Here is an 18382-nt window from a genome sequence, read left to right as displayed (position 1 = left end):
CTATTAATATCAAATTTTATTGGAGTTAAAGAATTATAGTGGTTTGTTTTGGTGGCTACAGATACACATAAAAAATTTTTTTTTTTTGAGACAGAGTCTTGCTCTGTCACCCAGGAATACAATGGCGCAGTCTTGGCTCACTGCAACCTCTGTCTCCTGGGTTCAAGTGATTCCTGTTCCTCAGCCTCCCAAGTAGCTAGGATTACAGGCACACGCCACCACGTCCGGCTAATTTTTGTATTTTTAGTAGACATAGGTTTCGCCATGTTGGCCAGGCTGGTCTTGAACTCCTGGCCTGAGGTGATCCACCGCCTCAGCGTCCCAAAGTGCTAGGATTACAGGCATGAGCCGCCGCACCTGACCCACATATTAAATATTTTAAGATATTCTTAAAAATTTTTGATTTATTTTGGACATATTTCTCATATGTTATGGGAAAACATATGTTCAGTGACAGTGATCCTTTATTTTAACTTTAGCCTATCACTCACAAACATACTTGGACTTGCTTGCCTTTGTAATTGCTAACACATTTTCTCTGATATCGACATCACAGAATTGTGTGACAGTGAGCATCATCAAGCAGTGGGTCTTTCTTTCTTTCTTTCTTTTTTTAGTAATCTGAAAAAAGACTTTTTGACATTATGACATTTGGAAAAGTGTTTTCACTGAAAATGAAAGAAGAGACAACACAACAAGAAGAGGTCAATTTTCAGAGCAACTGTCAGTTTTCAGAGAACAGATGGTAGAAATTGCTCCTTTGGTAAAAGGCAAAGGATTTATACAATCTGAAGAGAAACCAGAGTATAAAATTCCTCTTTTTGTGAAATAAAACAGAAAATTTCCTTTGAACTTTCTTTTCTCCCATATTGAATGTTTCCATCTATTGCCTAAAAAGAGATGTTGCTTCTTTCTTACATGTCAAGTAGGCCTTTTTTTTTTTTTTTTTTTTCCTGAGATGGAGTCTCACTCTGTTGCCCAGGCTGGAGTGCAGTGGCACGATCTTGTCTCACCACAACCTCCGCCTCCTGGGTCCATGCCAGTCTCCTGCCTCAGCCTCCTGAGTAGCTGGGACTACAGACGCTCGCCACCATGCCCAGCTAATTTTTGTATTTTTAGTAGAGACTAGGTTTCACCATGTTGGCTAGGCTGGTCTTGAACTCCTGACCTTGTGATCCGCCTGCCTCGGCCTCCCAGAGTGCTGGGATTACAGGCGTGAGCCACCGTGCTTGGAATTAGGCCTTTTTTTTTTTTTTTTTGTATATGAGTCTGTTAGTCAAATGTATATTTTAAATAACTCTAGGATAAAGAAAGCCACAGTTATTAACATAATAAATGAGAGAACAGGTATAGATTTCTTATGAAACATAGCATTCAGATATGCATAATGTCACATAATTTGATAAATAGTTGTACAAAGGAATGCCATTGTAAATGCCACCCAGGCAAGAATTAGGTAATTGCCAATATCCTAAGAAGCCTCCTGTCTGACCATTTGTAATCATACTGTCTTTCCTAGAAGTAGCCACTATTCTGATTTTTCTGATGATAATTTTCACCTATTTGTTTTTTTAATATTGATTTTAGCATTAATACCTGCATCTTTGAAAATTGAAATATTTTTATTTTACCAGATTTTGAACTTTGTATGAAGAAAACTAAACTTTTTGTTTATTTTTATTTTTTATTTTATTTTATTTTTTCTTTTATTATACTTTAAGTTCTGGGGTACATGTGCAGAACATGCAGGTTTATTACATAGGTATACACGTGCCATGGTGGTTTGCTGTACTCATCAGCCCGTCATCTACATTAGGTGTTTCTCCTAATGCTATCCCTCCCCTAGCCCCCACCCCCCGACACGCCCCGGTGTGTAATGTTCCTCTCCCTGTGTCCATGTGTTCTCATTGTTCAACTCCCACTTATGAATAAGAACATGCAGTGTTTGGTTTTCTGTTCTTGTGTTAGTTTGCTGAGAATGATGGTTTCTAGCTTCATCCATGTCCCTGCAAAGGACATGAATTTATCCTTTTTTATGGCTGCATAGTTTTCCATGGTGTATATGTGCCACATTTTCTTTATCCAGTCTATCATTGATGGGCATTTGGGTTGGTTCTAAGTCTTTGCTATTGTGAACAGTGCTGCAATAAACGTATGTGTTCATGTGTCTTTATAGTAGAATGATTTATAATCCTTTGGGCATATACCCAGTAATGGGAATGCTGGGTCAAATAGTATTTCAGGTTCTAGATCCTTGAGTAATCGCCACACTGTCTTCCTTAATGGTTGAACTAATTTACACTTCCACCAACAGTGTAAAAGTGTTCCTATTTCTCCACATCCTCCCAGCATCTGTTCTTTTCTGACTTTTTAATGATTGCCATTATAACTGGTATGAGGTTGTGTCTCTCTGAGGTTTTGATTTGCATTTCTCTAATGACCAGTGACGTTGAGCTTTTTTTCATATGTTTGTTGGCTATATAAGTGTCTTCTTTTGAGAAGTGTCTGTTCATATCCTTCGCCCACTTTTTGATGGGGTCATTTGTGTTTTTTCTTGTAAATTTGTAAAATTGTTCCTTGTAGATTCTGGATATTAGCCCTTTGTCAGATGGATAGATTGCAAAAATTTTCTGCTATTCTGTAGGTGCCTGTTCACTCTGATGATAGTTTCTTTTGCTGGGCAGAAGCTCTTTAGTTTAATTACATCCCATTTGTAAATTTTGGCTTTTGTTTCTATTGCTTTTGGTATTTTAGTCATGAAGTCTTTGCCCATGCCTATGTCTTGAGTGGTATTGCCTAGGTTTTCTTCTAGGGTTTTTATGGTTTTCGGTCTTACATTTAAGTCTTTAATCCATCTTGAGTTAATTTTTGTATGAGGTGTAAGGAAGGGGTCCAGTTTCATTTTTCTGCATATGGCTAGCCAGTTTCCCCAACACCATGTATTAAATAGGGAATCCTTTCCCCATTGTTTGTTTTTTTTGGGGGGGTTTGTCAAAGATCAGATGGTTGTAGATGTATGGGGTTATTTCTGAGGCCTCTGTTCTGTTCCATTGGTCTATCTACCTGTTTCGGTACCAGTAACATGCTATTCTGGTTACTAGCCTTGTAGTATAGTTTGAAGTCAGGTAGCATGATGCCTCCAGCTTTGTTCTTTTTGCTTAGGATTGTCTTGGCTATACGGGCTCTTTTTTGGTTCCATGTGAAATTTAAAGTAGTTTTTTTCTAATTCTGTGAAAAAAAGTCAATGGTAGCTTGATGGGGATAGCATTGAATCTATAAATTACTTTGGGCAGTATGGCTATTTTCATGATATTGATTCTTTCTATCCATGAGCTTGGAATGTTTTTTCATTCTGTTTGTGTCCACAGAGAACTAAACTTTTGATATTCTTTTATGTCTTGCTTCTTTTGCTCAATAGTATGTTAGAGGCATTCATCCATATTGTACCATATAATTGTAATAGGTTTGTTTGCACTGTTTTCTGTTTAATGAATATCACATTTCTTGCCTTTTTTTGATAAAGTTACTCTAATTTTTTGCCTTTACAAATAATAATTCTATGAATAACCTTATATGTGTATCCTGATATACATATGCAAGAATAGAAACGGGGTTTTACCATGTTGATCAGGTTGGTCTTGAACTACTGACCTCAAGTGATCCACCCACTTCAGCCTCCCACAGTGTTGGGATTATAGGCATGAGCCACAGTGCCCTGCAGCATTCCTTTTTTTTAGCAGCCTTGCCAGTATGTTAAGTATCATTATTATTTTTGTCCTTTCAGTAATAGCCATTCTTACTGGTGTGAAATTGCATCTCATTGTGGTTTTGATTTGCATTTCTCTGACGATTATTGATGTTTCACATGTTTGTTAGCCCCTCGTATGTCTCAGCAGAAATCCTACAAGCTAGAAGGGATTGGGGCCCTATCTTCAGCCTCCTCAAACAAAACAATTATCAGCCAAGAATTTCGTATCCAGTGAAACTAGCATCATATATGAAAGACAGATACAGTCTTTCTCAGACAAACAAATGTTGAGAGAATTCGCCACTACCAAGCCACCACTACAAGAACTTCTAAAAGGAGCTCTAAATCTTGAAACAAATCCTAGAAACACATCAAAACAGAATCTCTTTAAAGCATAAATCACACAGGACCTATAAAACAAAAATACAAGTTAAAAAACAAAAACAAAAACAAAAAACAAACACAAAGTATGCAGGCAACAAAGAGCATGATGAATGCAATGGTACCTTACATTTCAATACTAACATTGCATGTAAATAGCCTAAATGCTCCACTTAAAAGATATAGAACTGCCTGGGCTCAGTGGCTCACGCCTGTAATCCCAGCACTTTGGGAGGCCGAGGTGGGTGGATCATGAGGTCAGGAGTTCAAGACCATCATGGCCAATCTGATGAAACCCCGTCTCTACTGAAAATACAAAAACTAGCTGGGCATGGTGGCGCACATCTGTAGTCCCAGCTACTTGGGAGGCTGAGGTAGGAGAATCGCTTGAACCCGGGAGGTGGAGGTTGCAGTGAGCTGAGATCATGTCACTGCACTTCAACATGGAAACAGAGTGAGACTCTGTCTCAAAAAAAAAAAAAAAAAAAGATACAAAACCACAGAATAGAACAGAATAGAGGACCTAAAAATAAACCCAAATACTTACAGCCCACTAATCTTCAACAAAGCAAACAAAAACATAAAATGGGGAAAGGACACCCTTTTCAACAAATGGTCCTGTGATAATTGACTCGCCACATGTGGGAGAATGAAACTGGAACCTCATCTCTCACCTTATATGAAAATCAACGAAGATGGATTAAGGACTTAATCTAAGACCTGAAACTATAAAAATTCTAGAAGATAACATTGGAAAACCCCCTCTAGATGTTGGCTTAGGCAAGGATTTCGTGACCAAGAACCTCAAAAACAAAGATAAATAGTTGGGACTTCATTAAACTAAAGAGCTTTTGCACGGTAAAAGGGAACAGTCAGCAGAGTAAACAGCTCACAGAGTGGGAGAAAGTCTTCGTAATCTATACATTGACGACAGTGTGCCTAGGTGATGATCCTTTTGCAATTAATTTCCCAAGTGTTCTTTGTGCTTCTTGTATTTGGATGTCCATGTCTCTAGAAAGGCCAGGGAAGTTTTCCTTGATTATTCCCCCAAATATATGTTTTCCACACGTTTAGATTTCTCTTCTTCCTCAGGAACACCGATTATTCTTAGATTTGGTTGTTTAACATAATCCCAGGCTTCTTGGAGCCTTTGTTCATATTTTCTTCTTCTTTTTTCTTTGTCTTTGTTGTATTGGGTTAATTCGAAGACCTTGTCTTCAAGCTCTGAATTTCTTTCTTCTTTTTGTTCAATTCTATTCTATTGCTGAGACTTTGCAGAGCATTTTGCATTTCTCTAAGTGTGTCCAATGTTTCCTGAAGTTTTGATTGTGTTTTCTTTATGCTATCTATTTCCTTGAATATTTCTCCTTTCACTTCTTTTATCGCTTTTTTGGATTTCCTTGCATTGGGCTTCGCCTTTCTCTGATGCCTCCCTGATTAGCTTAGTAACTAACCTCCTGAATTCTTTTTCAGGTAAATCAGGGATTTCTTCTTAGTTTGGATCCATTGCTGGTGAGCTAGTGTGATTTTTTGGGGGATTAAAGAGCCTTGTTTTGTCATATTATCAGAGTCGATTTTCTGGTTCCTTCTCATTTGGGTAGGTGCTGTCTGAGAAAGGTCTAGGACTGAATGCTGTTGTTCAGATTCTTTTGTCCCATGGGGTATTCCCTTGGTGTAGTACTCTCCACCTTTTCCTATGGATGTGGCTTCCTGTGAGCCGAGCTGCAGTGATGGTCATCTCTCTTCTGGGTCTAGCCACCCAGCGAGTCTACCTGGCTCTGGGCTGGTACTAGGGGTTGTCTGCACAGAGTCCTGTGATGTGAACTATGGGTGGCTCAGCCATGGATACCGGCACCTGTTCTGGTAGAGGTGGCACAAGGGTGAAATGGACTCTGTGAGAGTTCTTAGCTTTAGTGGTTTACAGTTCTATTTTGTGCTGGTTGGCCTCCTGCCGGAGGGCGGCACTTTCCAGAGAGCATCAGCTGTGGTACTATGGCGAGAAACCAGGGGCGGACAGGGCCCCAGAGTCTTCAGAGTATGTGCCCTTTGTCTTCAGCTGCCAGGGTGGATAGGGAAGGCCCAGCAGGTGGGGGCAGGGCTAAGTGTGTCTGAGCTCAGACTCTCCTTGGGCAGCTCTTACTGCGGCTGCTGTGGGCTAAAATTATGCATCGTTACCATATCAAAGTCAGTTTTTAGTGTCAATATTGTGCCACTTATACTGGACTTTTCCCATTTTCTAATTTCCACCTCATAAATCTAATAACTTTAAAACAGTAAAATCTAATTTAACCCTACAATCATTTGTGCTATTGTCATAATTCTAAATACCTGATGAAACCTAACTTTCAAGGTTGTTGTATTGTCTTTAAACAGTTGTGTTTTGGGGAATTATGAGAAGATAAAAATGGCTTTTATGTATCTCTGCTTACGTACTATTTCTAGTACTTCCCTTCATTTCAGAGTTTCTAAGTTTTCATCTTTAAGAATACCTTTTATTATTTGTTTTAGTGCAGTTCTACTGGTGATATGTCATCTGAATTTTATCTGAATTTTTCTTTTAGCACTTCTAAGATATTATTCCTTTGTCCTCCAGTTTCTATTGTTTCTGCTGGAGAGCTTGTTGTTTCTCTGAATGTAATGCCTCTTTTGCTCTGACTGCTTTTAAGATTTTTCTTTTTCTTTTTTTTTCTTTTTTAGACAGAGCCTCACTCTGTCACCAGGCTTGAGTGCAGTGGCGCGATCTTGGCTCACTGCAACCTCCGCCTCCTAGGTTCAAGTGATTCCCCTGCCTCAGTCTCCCAAGTAGCGGGGACTACAGGCACATGCCACCACACCCAGTTAATTTTTATATTTTTAGTAGAGACGGGGGTTTCACCATGTTGGCCAGGATGGTCTTGAACTCCTGACCTCATGATCTGCTAACCTTGGCCTCCCAAAGTCCTGGGATTACAGGTGTGAGCCACCACACCCGGCCAAGATTTTTCTTTTTGTTTTTGGTTTTCAACAGTTTGTGATGTTTCTAGGTGCTGTTTTCTTGCATTTATCCTGCATAGAGTTCATTGAGCATCTCGTTCTCTAACTCAGTATTTTTTTGTTTTATCAAACCTGGGAAATTTTTGGCCATTATTTCTTTAAATAGTCTTTCCCTATTCTTACTTGCTTCTGTAGGAACCCCAATTCCATGTATATTAGACTCTTGGATTTTGTTTCACAGTTTCCAAAAGTGTTACTGATTTTTAAAAATAAATTCTTCAATCTTTTTTCTCTCAGAGAATTTCTGTAGTTCTGTCATCAAATTTATAGACTCCTTTATCTGCTCTCTCTAATCTGTTAAGCTCATCTAGTGAATTTTTGTTCCTTTGAATTATTGCACTTTTCAATTCTGGAATTTTCATTTGTTTCAATTTTATAATTTCCATTTATCTGCTGAGATCCCCTATCTGTTCTCTCATTGAAATAATATTTTCCTTTAATTTTTAAATATGTTTTCCTTTAGTTCTTTGAAAGTATTTATGTGAACTTCTTTAAACTCTTGTGTGCTGAAGTAGGGTCATCTTGGGCCTTATTATTTAATTTATTTATATTGATTTTGCCTATGGACAAAATTTTCTTTTCTTTTTTATTTTTTTTGGCGCATCTTTATTACTTTCTAGACAATGGACCTTGTGGTTGTTACCTTGTAGGGACTCTGGATTCTGTTATTTTTTTCCATAGAATATTTTTGTTGTTGTTGTTCTTATAGGCTGTTCAAGTGGTAGTTAATCACCTTTAAGTTGTGTAGACTTGGTTTTTACATTCTGTTAAGGCAAATACATAGAAAGCCAAAGATATTATCCAACCCCCTGGGACCTGTGTTACAAACTAGCTTTCTGAGGCTTGCTTTCAGTCCTTGGAGGCAAGTTTAGAGTAGTCCTGAGGTGTGGCCTTTATGTTGTTTCAGCTGAATTGCCAGGTATTTGCAAGTTAAGAAGCTGTCTCCACCTGGCTGGGCAGGTCTTTGGAGCCTCCCAGCACTTTAACCTGTAGCAGCTGTTACATTTTCTACTTTGTAGCAGTAATGTTTTGTTATTCACCTAGGGCGCACACATCCCAGCCTTTAGCCTGTGGTTGAGGAGTGACAGGGAAATCTTCTGGGCAGCTTATATCTCTCTAGTGCCCTGCATTTAAGATTCTTTAACTGCCCTGAACTCTGACCTCTGCCTTCTCAGCTCAGGAGGCCTGTGGTGCTCTACGTGGACTCCAGTTGTTGTACCCAGGCAGAAAGCTGGGACTATCGTGGGCTTCAGTTTGTGAGGATCACAGTACTGCATTGCCTGTTGTCCAGTCCTTGAGAACGGTTATCTCATGTATTTTATCCCATTTTATGGTTAACAGTGGGAGGTTAGTGTGGTACCCTACTTCATTATAGCCTGAAGTAGATCTGCAAGCCTAATTTTTACATCTTAAATTTGAAATTGATAATGTATATTCTGATCTCAGAAAAAGAAAACTTAAATGTTTTTTGAAGTCAGGCTTCCTTGGAGGTCAAACTAATTAGAAATGTTTTTCAATTTCAGTCTATATAGATGAACACATAGGTACGTATCTATATTTATATCTACATCTATATCTAAATCTGTATCCTTATATTGTCTTTATATACTATAGTAATAAGATTGTTTCCATATTCTAATCCTGATGTTTTATCAGGCATCATGCCCTAGTTGTCCATAATACATTTAGGATTTCTATCCTAGAGTACAGGGTGGAAATATAGAGCTATTCTGTAGCATCAAGGTAAGAGTTTCCAGAGGTGAGATACTCTTACCTTTTTAAAAGGATGGCAGTTGGTGCTCACTATCTTAACCAAGTTACTGAGTTGTACATTGGAGATATTGGGCCAAACTAGCCTCCTTCGGATACGATGCAATGAAAAAGGACACAGTATCACTTTAGTGTCATTCTTGCCAAAATCTCATAAATTTAGTCATGAGGGAAACATCAGACAAATCCAAATGGAGAGACATTTAATAATGATCTGTACTCTTAAAAAATGTCAAGGTCACTAAACACAAAGAAAGGCTGTTCCAGATTAAAGGAGAAATAAATAGTTGATGTGACAACTAAAAGCAATGCGTGATTCCGGGTTGGATCCTGGATTGAGAAAAATAATAGCTATAAATGACATTACTGTGATAATTTGTAAAACTTGAGTATAAACTGTGCAGTAGATAATATTGTGTTAATATTACATTTCCTCAATTTGATAACTGCACTTTGGTTATCAAAGACAGTGTTCTTGTTCTAAGGAAATATATATTGAAGTTTTTAGGGATAAAGAGGCATGATGCTTCTAATTTACAAATGATTGAGGAAGTAATATGCGTGTATTTATATATATATTTGTGGAGGTAGATACAGACATAAAATGACAAAGCATATAGGGCAAAATATAAAAAAATTGGTAAATCCGGATAAAGAAAGGGTATATGGGAGTTCCTTGTGCTATTATTGCAACTTTTCTGTAAGTTTAGTATTATACCAAGGCAAAAAGTTATAGCCGGAAGAATAGAATTTAGAGAAATATCTTTGGTTGTAAGAACAGAGATCCATCAAGCTACATAAAATAAAAAGAGACACAAAAATCCTTTTGAGTTCAACTAACCCTGGTGCCATTGAGATCACTGGAGCCTGAGTTTACTTCCCTCATATCCAGATGCTATGTGGTTTCTAATCTTTGCTTTTTTTGTGTATTTGCTCTACTTTTTTCTATATACTGGATTTGCCTGCTTTTCTCTTGGTTGCTGCACTTTAGAACTTGGGTTTGCTCCCCAAAATAGCTAACTTGGTGTGTTAGTTTAGATTCTTGGGAGAGAATCTGAATGATTGTTTGCTAGCTAATGGATTGCTTAAGCATGTCTCAGGTATTTATTCCTAACTTGCTCAATAAATAATGAGGTGGGGCCGGTGAGAGGTGTTGGGTTGGGGTTATGGTAGCACACTCACATGATATTTAGGGCTTACCTTCAGAAGCTGAGGTATGACAAGTTCTCTAGAAGGTGTTATGGAAAGATCTGGCAACGAATCATGTCTCTTAGACCTGGCCAGCTTTGTCATCTTGTCTTTTGGCTTTAGTTCCCTTTTAATAGATCCCAAAAATGCTTCTGTGAAGGATCTTTGCGTGGAATTTGGTTGTCCAGCCTCCTTTCTGCAAAAAGGAAGAAGAAATATTGTGTGATTTAGAGGCAAGGGAATTGAATTTTTTTTTTTTTTTGCATAGTGAATAGATAACTGTCTCTTTCCTCACCATTCATAACATTCAAGTCATGGATTTGTTTTATGTTAACTTTTGTTTGTGAACTATAAAATCTCAGTTTGATATGTTAATATGATATGCATGTTTATCTTGCTAAATTTGTATTATTTTGTATTTGAAACAGTAATTGAAAATATAAGATGTGTTTCAAAAATTTTCAAGGAAACATTTTGAAGGTACATTAATAATATTAAAATTTTTTTCCTAAATGTTGTTGATTGATATTTTTGCATACTTACTTTGTGCCACACACTGTCCTGGGCATGGTCATTTAAATTATTTTATTGAATGTAATTTTCACAATCCATTGAGGTAAAGATACTTTTTCTTAATTAGCAGAAGAGGAACTAGAGTGTCAAAGGATCACTTGCTCAAAATCGCAACAGTGAATATATGGTGGGATTGGAATTAGAGCTGGAAAAGAGGTCTGCCAGACTTCAATGTATAATACTGTCTTAAATTATGAGAAATCATGTGGCCAAATACTTTCACATTTGAGATAATCAATTTCATGTTGCTCTTCTTGAAACCTGTCACCACTGCTCTTTTAATTCTAGGATACACTTCTCATTATTAACAAGATTGGTTACATTTTTGGCTTTGCTCAGAGCACCGTTGCATGTGGTGTTGGTTTGGAGAGGATAGAAGTTAAGGAATGCTTGAAAGGAGATAAAGTTACTCCCTTGAGGGAGCTGGGGTCTGTGATTCTGGGAGAGAGAGCTGGAAAACTGTCAAAAGATACGCACTTACCAGTAATTTGCCATTTTTATGGATATTCATTCTCAAGTCATATTTACATATGTAGGTTAATTAGAGTATTTTAAAATGAGCAAATAGACCAAAGAAAAAAAATAAAAGGTTGGAAGAGACTTACTGAAATGAAAAATAATGAAGAGCAAAATACTGTGTGGATTTAAATGTAAAAGCAAAATGTCACTTTAAAATGCCTTTTTCTTTTGTGCAGGAGAGAATGGGGAGAGTAGTGAATCTGTACTTAGTATTGTCTGTTTTGCCTATTAGGTGAAAGTTATTTTAAAGACTTTTAATTAGCTTGAAAGTAATTAGAGGACTGAAGTAAACATATTGGTATATGTAATGTGATTGCTAGAATCTGTGACTACAAGGTAAAGGTGGAAAATGATAACTGTCCTCTTTTAGGGAATTATTTTAATTTAATTGTGTATTTTTTGCCAAAGGGAAGGTAAATTAACACACCTTTGAAATATTTTTCTTGAAGTTGGACATGAAAACAAAAATGATGGAAGCTAAATTTCATGAAGAAAAGCTTAGGCTGCAACAGAAACATGATGCTGATGTTCAGAAGGTAGGATATATATCTTTTATTATTTTAATTATATTGAATACTAAAAATATTCTAGGTCTTATGATGATCCATCCAGTTATCCATCCATCCATCCATCCATCCATCCATGCATCCATCCATCCATCCATCCATCCTTCCGTCAATCCATCCACTTATTTATGTACTTTATAACATTCTGTTATAAAATGGAATATGCTAAACTAATATCCCAGCAAAAGTTGATTTTTTAACTTTATTAGCTAAACATATGTGTTTATTTAAAACCTTATATTTACATTACCTTTTAGTTCTTCTTAACTATTGCATTTAGGCTGACCTTCTTATAATCTTTTATCTGCATTCTATCATTACCTTTCATGAAAGTTGAAATAAGACATCAGTGGTAAATACTAGGATTTGTTTTATTGTAATATTCTTTTGGTTTTCTGGTAATTAAATTTCCTTTTTAATTAAAAAGGAACTCTTGGACTTGCATGCATTTTAATGCTGGCACTGACAATAAAGGCTTGTTTTTTAGGTAGCTCATTGGGATTGATGCTTTCTAATCTTTCAGCCTGTATTTTCAAATAAAATTCTTTTTTCTTAGCTGGCACAGCAAAAATCTTTAATTATGGTTATCCTACATGGGATTTGGGTTGTTACTATATTTTAGTAATGATTAAAACATTTAGTGATAATAATGTATGTATGTGTTTTTTTGAAATACATGAAGGTTGATCCAAATGGAAACTTTGCATTTACTGTTTCGAATCTAAGACTATGATTCTGCTTCCCAAAACTGAGTACTAGAGACAGAGGCAGGTAGTTGCAGTAGTTATAACATCAGGATTATGTATCCAAGCTTTTTTAAAAGGTTAATATATATATTAATATTTAGTAAAATACATATTTGGCTCATCCTTCAAAGCAATAAGGAGGAAACCACTGATTGGATATTAGAGAAAAAAAACTGAACTCTCTTTTTCCAGTTTCCTCTCACCCATTCAGATATTACAGGCAAATATTTTTTTGCTCTTACTAGAGTTTTACTTTAGTTTACATTGTTTAGATAATAAGTTCTCTATCATAAGTATGTTAGAGAATCAGTAATATAATTTCAATATAACATGTACAATTGAAATAGAGTCTATTGATGTATAAGATAAATGAATATAAAAATTTATTTGGAAAAATTATGGGGATGGAATTTGAAATAGGTTTCTTGGTATGTCTGTTACAAAGATTTATTCTAAGTAACATATTTAATAATAAAATTCTTTCCAGAAATTTCTCTTTAAAATAAATCCTGAAATTTATTTGCAGAAGACAATGCAACTAGTTTGAAGTACCAGGTAAAATATAAATAAAATCCTTGACTTTATGCTAGATTTGAAAAGTATATTCATCAGTTTATTGCTTGTCTGGCATTTTCTAAGCATCAGGAACTGGCGAGGTGTAAAATTTGGAGTGTTTTACCTATTAGTATACATTCTTTTTCTTTTTTACTTCTTTATGGATATTATTATCCAGAGGTGGGATCTTGCTATGTTGCCCAAGCTGGAAGAGGACAGTGGCTATTCACAGGCATGATCGTGGCTCACTTCAGCCTCGAATTCTTGGGCTCAAGCGATCTGTAAGCCTCCTGAGTAGCTGACTATAGGCATGTACTACTGTACCCCGTTCTTTTTTGTTGTTGTTGTTGTTAAGCTGACTTTTGGGTGTATGGAAAATATGACCCAACCATAAGAAAAGTAGATATTCCTTTTTCCCCTTGATTAGCATTTTCTCTTACTTGCTATCTTTTTTACATTTTGGTTATTTCTGTAGTTTTTGTGAGTATAAAGTATTTTGAAGTATAAAATCACAATTAAATTTTATTAAATGATTACATCTAAAACTTCTGACATAATATAAATTCACAATAGATTTTAATGCAATTTTTGACATATTTTGAGCTGATTTTTCTGATTCACAGTAGCAGAGCTAGATATAAAAGAGGCCGATTACATGTCATCTCTTCATGTATCTGGGAATTCTTTTACTGTGCACTATGAGGATAGAAGGGTGCTTGTAGGCGGATCCAGGGACGTGCCCAGCTGAAGAATGTTCTATTCCAGTGCAGTGTGATAAATTATACTCTCCCCACATGGCAAATTTCTGATGGCTTCTCTCTGCCATTTTATGACAGCTTAATTTCTGAATTATATTTTAGGAAATCACCTAAATTATTATTTATACTGTCCTTAACAAAATTATTGTATGAAAATCTCCAACAGATAACGTATTTCTTTCAGATAACCAATTATTCTTATATATTTAATAATTTTCTTAATGCACTATAATATAATTTTTACAGTTTGGGGGAAACCATTTATTAGATTAGCTGAGGTAGACTTACAAAAATATTATGCTCATTGAAAAGTTATATGATTGGTTCTTTACGAGTTTCTGTTAATATCTACCTGCTAATTCACCATTCACTTATTATCTGCTGGCATTTGCTAGCAGATAAACAACAGTAGATATCATAAGTGTAAGAAAAATATGTGAAGAGAAATATTAGACACATACAATTTCACCTATTTTTATGCTAATCTGAGAAAAAGAATCCCTAAACTCCCTTTCAGGACAAAACACTTCTCCCTAATTTACAAAACACTGACATTTGAGAATCAATTTAAAAAGTCACTTAAATCACTACAATGCCAATTTGTGGCAATATTCACTAGTCAAAAGGAGGGAAATCTCACAATTTCAGTCAACTTGGAAGCTTCCAAGTGTGGCAGATCATATAGATTTTACCTCCTAGCTGCTGCAAGAGCAAAATGTGAACTTCTGACTAGGCTAGAATTATTAACATGGACATGCACAAAAACACACACATCTAACTGAAACAGCAGAAAGTAAAACCATGGATAAGAGATACTACTTTATGTGTGTGTGTGTGTATATATATATAATTTCACAGTGTAGTCATATTTGCTACAATCACTTTTTCTATTTATGTTTTAGAATTAAATATATCAGGATTCAAAAAATTGTCCTATATGTAAAGTAATACAGTATACTGAAACATTTTAAATTTATTTGCAGATTTTAGAAAGAAAGAATAATGAAATAGAGGAACTGAAAACTTTATACAGGAGTAAACAACATGAAACTGAAGAGACTATTAGAAAGCTTGAAAAGAAAGGTGATGTTGTGTTGTTACATACATCTTTTAATAACATTTCCATTTTATTTTAGTGATGTGGAGAATAAAATTTTATTTCTGACCTTTTATAGTATGAGGTAGGAATGTTTATGTGGGCTTTCATCAATGTATAAATTTATGTAGGCTTCCATATGAAGGGACAAAAACTGTTTGTGTGTGTGTCTCTGTGTGTTTGTGTAGTGACAGTGATGGGGTAGTAGTGGTGGTTGGTTTAGATACGGAGTTGGAAGAGTGTGTTGCTTTCACTCCCTCTTCTTAACTCTAGCCTCACTGGGATACAGCTGCCATAGAGTATTGAGGGCAGTCATAGAATTAGGACTTATAGGCGTTCATGAGGAAGTCAAAGGAAATTATTCTTCTTTATCTAGTAAAATTCATTACGTTAAGTATCTACTTTTATGTCTGATAGTATATGCTGGTATTGTGATTGACAGAAAAATTAAAAAGTATTTCCTATTTGCACTTTTATTAAGAAGAAAAAGAAAGCATGTAATCAAGTATTAAGTTGACTATGGACAGATGGAAAGCCCGGCATGAGGAGGTAACTGCTTGAGCTAACTCTGACCCTAGTTGACTATGACTATGGGTTGAAATATCTACATCAATAGGTGGTCATGAGAGAGAGTGTTGAAAATATTGTTTCAGGAAAGGAACTTTTGTAAAATCTTGTGAAGTTTTAAAGTCTTGGTTAGTTGGAGAGAAGAGTTGCAGGTACTGGGATGAGAATGCTGAAATAGGTAAGTTGTAGGAAGGGTACTTCTCAAGCATCATTCCCCTCCAAGGAGTCCTCTATTGCTTTGAGGAAACCTTTCACCATTATTCTAAGGGAAGTAATGCGGTAAAAGAAAGAGAAAAATAACACCATATTTAGCTAGAGTGGATACCCTATGCATTAAGAGAGAGATTTTAAAATATTAAGAAAGTTGACTTGGGGCTAGATTAAGTATGACTTTGAATTTTAGATTTAGAAGCTTGAACTTTGTCCTGTAGATGCTGGATGTAAAGAGCCAGGGAAGGATTTTGAGATGTGAGTTTTAGGACCTCATGTTTTGGGAGGAGTAGCCTGGTAATGGAGGGTGTGTTGAACAGAGTAGGCCAGTTCCAAGTCTGTTAGGCAGAGGCAGAATGGAGTGAGGGAGAGAGCATTCTACTTATTAGAAAACATAGGCTCTAATCTCAGCTCTGTTATCAGTGTCCAGTATATGATAGCAAGTCATTTCTGGGCCTTGGTTTACTCATTATAAAATGGTGAGATCAGAATAAATAATATGTAAAGTCCCTGCCAACTCAGAGATGTTCTGCTTCTGTGCTGCTGTAATTTTGCATGTTAAGGTGAGAAGGATTTCTGAATGATGGCACAGGGAGTAGTTAGAATGGAACCGAAGAAGAAATTTTGAAGAGTGAATCGTGATTTAGTGAATGAGAAGATCTAGGCAATGAATAAGAGAAAAGGAGAAGGGAAGGTTTTCATTTAGGATTTTCTGTATGGAACTTACTGGCTCTCCCCCAATTCACCAAACCTGAGTATATTTGAATGAATGATAATGCCTTTGACAAGTTAGGACAGCAATTACATAGATAAGTTAACCAATGAAATAAATACTTTTAGATTCATTTCCACCCTTAAATGTTGGTAAAAGCAATTATAAATTCGTTTAGGTTTTTTCTCCAAATATTATCCGTGGCTAGAAAAATATTTTAAATTATTTCCAGGTTTTCTTTACCCTGATTCAAAATAGGCAATTCAAACATGCCTAAGGTTTAAAAATGACGAGGTTTTAAAAATAATGTTTCTAAAGGCATTTTGAATTGCAACCAGATCTTAGTTTAATTTTGGAAGTGTAAAGTAAAATATATTGTAGATGGTAAAGACTCACTTTAGGTTAACTTGGATTCATCTTGTCTCCTTCATTGTTGCGTAGTTGAGGTATAAGAGTGAAAACAATTTTTAGGGAAATATTTACAAAAATTTTGCTATCTTGAAGTAAAGGAATAAAAACATATTTAGTAAACTATGATAATATTATATTCAATTAAAAATGGAGCTGAATTTATTTTACTATCCAGAAGACATGACTATATTAACACATTTTCACTTAAATCAGTGACTGTTTAAATAATTATAGTAAAGAAGATAGAAACATAAATGATTTATAAGGCAAATATTTTATCTAATTTAAAACCTATTTCATTTTAGTAACATAAACTTCGAAAATGATTTAAAAGTATCTAGCAGCAACAATATATTGAAATGAGGGGTTCCTTTATTTATTCATTCAGTATGCATCTTTTTGAGCATTTGCCTGTGTGGCACTGTTATGCCCTGTGGATAAAAAGTTGAAATCTCTTTCTCTTCTGTGAACATAGTCTCATTAAAGAGGAAACGGGCAAGTAAATCACTATAATGTTAATAAGTGATTTAATTGAGAAATACTTGAGGTTTCATGGGAATAAAGAGGAATTTCTTTCTGTCCCTGTAAGGGGAGAAATCTGGTTGAGTAAATCATGATTTAGTGATTCTTTATGACTGGTTCATAAAGAAGGTGTGATTTTTGAGTTGAGAGTCTAAGGATGAGTAGGAGTTTTTCAATAAGGGAGGGAAGGGCATTCTAGGTAGATAGACAAGCATATTTAGGCAGTGCTATGAGAAAGAATATGAACTCAGGAATCTGCAGATAGGTTGGTGTGTTTATAATACTGGTTTAAAACATGCAAATGGGAAGAGATATGGCCAGAATCACGAGGAACTGTTGTCCTTGTCAGAGGCTTTGACCTGTATTTATTTTTTAGATGAGGAGAGCTGTGGAACGTTTGTAAGCCTGGGCGTAACTACCAGATTTGCACCAATGAAAGGCCTCTTTATTTATTTAAATTTTAAAAATTTCAATAGCTTTTGGGGTACAAGTGCTTTTGGTTACATGGATTCATTGTACAGTGGTGAAGTCTGAGACTTTAGTGTACCCATCACCCAAGTAGTGTACATTGTATCCAATATGTACCTTTTAGCCCACACCCCCTTTTCCACTCCCTGCTTCTGAATCTCCAAAGTCCATTATACAATTCTGTATGCTTTTGCATACCCATAGCTCAGCTTCCACTTATAAGCGAAAACATACGGTATTTGGTTTTCCATTCCCGAGTTACTTCACTTAGAATAATGGTGAAAGGTTTCCTCAAAGCAACAGAGAACTCCTTGGAGGGGAATGATGCTTGAGGCCAATACACTGTTAAAATTGTCTAGGGAGCCAGTAATGATGAATTTAACCAAGCCAGTTTGTGGTAGTAGAAATCGAGAAAAAGAGCAAGGAATAAAAGATACTTTAGAAGAAAGCATTGAGAAGACTTGGTGAAAAATTGAATTATCTACTAATTGGTGCACTAAATTTTATATAATCAAACTCTATGTATCTAGAATTGGTTTAAGTATGTTTTCATCATTTT

At 35.8% G+C, this 18382-nt stretch overlaps 1 protein-coding gene across 16 annotated transcripts in view; it reads left to right on the top strand.

Annotated features, from left to right (window-relative positions):
- CEP112 (centrosomal protein 112) overlaps window positions 1-18382 on the top strand; it is a 551317-nt gene that overhangs the window by 101768 nt on the left and 431167 nt on the right. For all 16 annotated transcript variants that reach the window (XM_031657708.1, XM_031657706.1, XM_031657712.1 and 13 more), the window contains 2 exons: window positions 11662-11748; window positions 14821-14920. In XM_031657708.1, coding sequence (XP_031513568.1) covers window positions 11662-11748; window positions 14821-14920 — 187 coding nt within the window. The remainder of the gene's footprint in view (window positions 1-11661; window positions 11749-14820; window positions 14921-18382) is intronic.

The sequence above is a fragment of the Papio anubis genome, chromosome 17 (genome assembly GCF_008728515.1).
Source record: "Papio anubis isolate 15944 chromosome 17, Panubis1.0, whole genome shotgun sequence".
NCBI classification, from domain to species: Eukaryota; Metazoa; Chordata; class Mammalia; order Primates; family Cercopithecidae; genus Papio; species Papio anubis.
Note: the sequence above shows the minus strand (reverse complement) of the source record. Positions and strands in the feature narration are given on the sequence as shown.